We start from the raw sequence: 6127 nt of genomic DNA on the forward strand, positions 1-6127 counted from the left end.
CATACGAGATATTTGTTCTAGTGAAAGCCAAATACTTCAAACTACCAACAACAGACCAATACTCAAATGGATCAGCGAGAGGGTTACCATAGTGAGGTGACATACGTGGAGAAGTGGCCATGGGAGTATTGATCGGTTTAGCATTGATCTTTTTCGTACGAGTGAGGAGATCAAGAATGTATCATCGTTGGGTGAGATGAACTCTATGTGGTATGCGTCGAGCCTCAAGACCAAGAAAATAGTGAAGATCTTCTGGGGCTTTGATGCTAAAATGAATCGCCAGTAAGGTGAGTGTTTGTTGAAGGAGATCGTTGCTATTACTGGTGACAAGAATGTCATCAACATAGACAAGAAGATATACAAAACTGGTCTCGTGATGGAGAATGAACAGAGAGGCATCAGAGAGAGAGTTAGCAAAACCGGCAGTGGTGAGGAAGGTTTTAAGTTCTAGGTACCAAGCCTTAGGTGCTTGTTTTAAAACGTATAACGCTTTGTGAAGACGAAATAGGTGATATGGTCGGTTGGCATAAATGAACCCTTCATTCTTCGGTGAGGCTTCCTTGGAGGAAAGCATTGTTGACGTCGAGCTATTTAATCGGCCAGTCATAATTGATAGCCATTTAGAGAACAACACGAATGGTTGTTGCCTTGATTACGAGACTGAGTTTCAGAATATTCAATACCCTCTTATTGGTTGTAACACTTTGTAACGAGTCTCGCTTTGTGTCTATGAATCGATCCATCTAGTAAGTACTTTAGTTTAAAAATCCATTTGGACAACGTGTTGGTTGGGAGCAGGCAGGACAAGAGACCACATGAAATAGCGAACCTAAGCTAAGAGTTAAACTCCTCGTACATCGCAGCCCTCCATTTAGCATCATCGAGGGCTTGTTTGACGGTTCGAGGTTCTACTACACAGGCAGAGATGGCAAGAGCATACTTCCAGTTGGGTTTGACGATCCTGTGTTTGGCGCAGGTGGTCATGGGATGATGATTTGGAGGCAGAGGCGGTTGAATCAGACGAGCAGACGTTGTCGAAGAAGGTGAAGACGATAGTTGTGGTTAAGAAAGGCTTGTTCGTGGGCTTAATGGTGTGGGGTCGTTGGTTAATGGGCTTGAGGATGTAGAGGTATCGGTTAATGGGCCTAATGGATGAGCCTGATGAATGTGGCCTCGTGGGAGGAGGCATATCAACATTGCTTGCACTGTTGATGGAAGTAGATGATTGTGACGGGGCATGTGATAGGGATGAGGCAACAGAGAGTGATGGTGACACCAGTGACGCTGGTGATGCTGGTGACGGTGGTGAAGGACCAGGGCAGTTGGAGGAGTCCATGAGTGGCTTGGATGAAGCCATTATGATGAAGAGCGGTGAAACTCAATTCGCGAGTGGCTTAGAGACGTTGGGCATCGAGGAATTAGAGGCGAAAGGGAAACTGGTTTCAAAAAATTGAGCATGGTTGGAGATGTACAAACGATTTGTGGATTTGTCAAGATAGAGGATGGCGCTTTGGGGAGAGAGTAGCCCAAAAAAATCAAGGCATGGAACGTGTTTCGAGTTTGTGGGAGCGTATGGCCGTAGCCATGGGAAACACATGCAGCCAAAGATTTTGAGTTTTGCATAATTCTGGTCAATGCCAAAGAGAAGACGTAACAGTGAGGAGAGGGAAAGAACATGAGTGAGTAGTCTATTTATGAGATAGACAGTTGTAGCAAAGGCATAGGACCAAAAGGTGTTGGGAATGTGAGTTTTGTGCAGTAGAGAGAGACCGGTTTCAACAATATGCCGATGATGTCTCTCAGCAAAGCTATTGTGTTCAGGCGTGTGTGGAGGAAACGTCAAGTGGGTGATGCTGGCATTGGAGAGAAAATCACGGAGTGCAATGAACTCTCCGCCACTATCACTGTAAAAAAACAGGGTGCCAATTTTTGTTTGAAACTGATTCTCTGTTAAAGCTTTGAAGCGAATGAAAGTTTCTTTCACATGGGACTTGAGTTTAAGCGGGTAGAACTAGGTATAGTGGGTGAAATGATCGACGTACTATAATGAGATAATGCTAGTATGAGGCAACAGAGATAATAGAGGAAGTCCAATGATCTATAAAAATATATTGTAGAGGACGAGTTGAAGAGATAGATGTTTGAGAGAAAGCAAGCTTATGAATTTTATTGGAAGGGCAATCAACGCAAGGCAAATTCATATATAAATATTTAACCCGGATTGCGTATAATGATTTTGGACAACCTTTATTTACTGAGATTTAGATAATATTGATACCCGGATTGCGTATAATGGTACATCCATTAATTGACCATGAACAAGGACAATCTTATATTAATTTGTTGACTGAGTCAGTGAGTTGTGCTTATGACAACAAAAAGCGTAAATAAGCAAGTTGTTAAATCTTAGATTGTTGTGTGTCGCAATCACCCCAAATGCAATCACCCAAGGCTTTCAAGACTATTCTCGAGTTTTGATTACTTTATGATGAGGTTCTAAAACTCAGTAACAAAGGGAGAGGTTGAAACATTCTTTTCACTGATTTGTTGAAACCTGGTATCCCAAGACAACGCTTTTGAAGATGTATTGGTTTGTCTGAAGTAGTGTATGTGTGATTCAAGAAGTGATACGGGATTGTTGTTGTTTTATGTGTGTGAGAATTTTCTAAAAGGTTTGAGAAGACAATATTGAAGGACGATTTGAGGATGAATTGAAAAGGAAAACTACTATTTCTTTGGTTAATTAAATTAGAATTTTACAAGAAACAAAGAAAATAGCAAAAAGGAAAAAGTCTTTTTCTTATTGAATGTGGAAATCTTCTCCTATGGTGATTAGGAAGTATTGATGGATATTTAAGGAGGTATTGGACACGTCCTAGAGAGACAAGAGAGCTAAGGCATAAAGAATAAAATTCTAGAGAGTTTTCTCATTGTGTGCGGCTTAGTTTCGCGGTTTGGTGCTTGTGTTGTTCAACCTTCTTTGTTCGTCGGTGTGGCATTTATGTGAAGGTTGCTCCAGAGAGTTAGAGATGAATTCTAGGCTAAGGGGAAGTTTAGCCCAAGGTTAGGTTATCTGGGTTTGAATAGGCTCGGTGTGAGTTTAGTTAAGGGTAGAGATTTATTCTTAAGATTTCATGTTATAGAACGGTGTGGTGAACAAAAAGGATTGTGCTTGGTTACGTGTTTGCGAATATGTTGTATTTTTTTTCTTGTTCTATTGAAATTGAAATCTGGATGTGGTCTCGGAAAGTAGGAAAAACCGAACCTCGTTAACAAAGCTCTTGTCTCGTTTATTTTCTGCAATTTATTGTTGTCTCATCCGCATTTACAGCTTATGTTTCTTGACAACGTTAATAATAAAGCTGTTTAGATCTCTGGAGCATGTACACGAAGCTGAGTTGATCTGAACTGCTACAAAAGTTTCAACATTTAAAGAATTGGGTATTTATGTCACAAAGACTACCAATACATAAAGCAGAGAAAGATCTATATGTATGTCATAGAGTCCAAGCTAATGAGCATGTAAGTTTAAAAAGTTATGTTGCGAACTGTACATGAATATGAATAAAGCTGAAGCATTCTAAAGTTAGTTTAGATGAATCACAGAAGTCTAGTGAAATATAATTAGCGAGGAGTTTAAAGATCATCAAGTTACATGAACATTTGATGAAGAACAATTTCTAAGTTAACAATATATACAACAAGTGAAGCTAGCTTTGTAAAGTAAGTCAGCAACATAGAAGGTAATGGTACTAAATAAAGTAATAATAAAAGCATCACTTGTACTTCTCATATGAAAGCTGTGAAACATGAACAAACGAAATGTAGCATTTAAGGTTTTAATGTGGCATAGACATGAATACCTTAACGAGTTTATGAAACAAAGCAAGATATGTGAGGTCATCAAAGTCAACATTTTTACTGAGCATGTAAGAAGCAGATCTACTACTGCTGATTGTGCATATATATATCTGGTTCACTGAAAGTGCTTTAAAAGCTGAGTTAAGAACGGAGGATCATTAAGTTCTTCTAACCCGCCTTTCATGTCCGGCATGCCACATTATTCACTTAACGATTTTTTTTCTCCAATAAATTTGTGCCTTCATCATGTCCTATAAGGCTCTAACCCTCTTTTTTTTTTTCACTCGTTTTTCCCATTATAAATCACTTTTTAGGAAAAGAAAAGAGAAAAACATCACGTAAGATACTTCACATGTTGGTAGCCTACTTTCACCGACTCACTTTCCCTTGTTTCCGAACGAAAAGCAACGGCGGCATTGTAAACTAATATTCCTTACTTCTCTTTCTTTAGAGAAAATTCTTCATTAAATTGAAAAGCCAACTAAGATTTTTCTTAAAGTTAATCATCACACATGGAACGAAGGAGAAAAAGGAAAAGACAATTCATATATATATAGACCTTTCTTTGTACAAGTCATATGATACTCCCAACTATTGCCAAAACGAAAAGAACTTTAATCTATTAAATTCTTAATATTTATTCAAAAGTTAGTTTTACACACCCATGCAACCAAATCATGGATCCATATATAGTTTGAGAAATAAACAAGAATTTGACGTCAATAGAATACGACTACGGGATCCTTATAATCTTATTTATGTATATACATTACGTACGTATGACACTTGATAGTCTTAACCTAACAAGTCGATATTGAATAAACACTGAATTTTCTTGTACTTTATCAACTACATAATTGAATAACAGCAGATTACAATTTGATTTTGAAATACATCTAATTCCATTAAAATACACTATCCAGTAACACTCCATAAATTTCACATAACGTATAATTTTGTAGTCTAAAAGATATCAATTTTACCATATCATATGATCACATTGATTACATTTGTTTCCAAAGCCATCTTTATTCTTCCTAAATGAGCTCTTAACTTTTGGATTGACGATATCTCAATTTGGTAAATGCTATTTTAGGTTATTCAAATTTATGCGTCGACAAAGTCCTCAAAATATGAAATTTAAATAAAACACAACTTAAAAAAAAGTTACAATAGTCAAAGTTTTCATTCTGCTACAAACAAAGTCAGTATACCTAACATTTCCTCCTTTTATGTGTTTTTTTTTCCTTCCCAATTGGTAAAAAAAAAAAAACCATTTCTGAAGAATGATAATTCAGTACCGTTTCCTCATTGCAACCATGAAGTAACATTGTTACTCCTCTCCGACGACGGAGCATAACCTCCTTCTCCTCCTCCTCCGCCGTCTCTACTCTCATCCGCCGCTACAAAACCATTGGAAACCACCGCGTTAGGATAGCTTAGAGTACTAACGTTGTTTGACGACGAGAACATGTATGGTCTCTCTTGCTGAGGCAGCTCGTGATGATGATCCGTTTGGTTCTGCAAACTAGCGTATTGCCAAGGAGCTTGATAGCCAATGGACGGAGCTCCGGCACTAGGATCCGACGAGGTAAGACTAAAACCAGACGAAGACGAAGACCCGAAAGCCACGGCTGATGGACCACCAGTGAACTGTTGGACCATGGCTCTAAAGTTAGCTGTGTCGGTGTTGAGAAGTGTAGTGGGTGTACGACGCGAGACTCTAGACCTCCGACGTGTTGGTTTTGCAACACGGCGGCTTTCAGGGTTCAGGGGAGATTCAGCTGATGTGGCGGTGGTGGTGTTAGTGGTTGTGACTGTGGAGGCTGTAACGGTGGTGAAGAAGGTTTGGTTGTTGTAGAACTGAGACCAGTCGTTGTTGGAGTTGGCCATCTTCTTCTTATTATTATGGGAGAGAGATCAAAGACGAGAACCCTTTTGTTGAGTATTTATGGACTTTCTCATTTTTTCTAAAAAAAATAATAATTGGTTCGACTTGGTCAAAGGAAGACCATCTAACACATCACAGCCGTTGGTTTTGGTTTGTTTTCTTCGGGCTCGTGGATTTAAAAAGGTTGTCGTCGCCTAACGTTTGATTGTCGATTTGTATTTCTCAATTCTCACGTAGAGTAGTAATTCTAGAATTAAGTTTTTTCTTTTTATCTTGCTTTGTTTTGGTTAGTGACAAAATTTAACCCAAAAATGTTTGGAAAAGCAAGGACTAGAAGAATCTTGTAACGAGAAGAAGATCTAGGAAAAAAATGTG

General features: G+C 38.6%; 1 protein-coding gene across 1 annotated transcript; it reads right to left on the bottom strand.

The window, feature by feature from the left end:
- On the bottom strand, positions 4983-5801 carry LOC104718900 (VQ motif-containing protein 22). The gene has a single exon (XM_010436719.1). The coding sequence runs from the start codon at positions 5752-5754 to the stop codon at positions 5170-5172; it is 585 nt and encodes a 194-aa protein (XP_010435021.1). The 5' UTR covers positions 5755-5801; the 3' UTR covers positions 4983-5169.

Source organism: Camelina sativa, chromosome 10, assembly GCF_000633955.1.
Source record: "Camelina sativa cultivar DH55 chromosome 10, Cs, whole genome shotgun sequence".
Taxonomy (NCBI): Eukaryota; Viridiplantae; Streptophyta; class Magnoliopsida; order Brassicales; family Brassicaceae; genus Camelina; species Camelina sativa.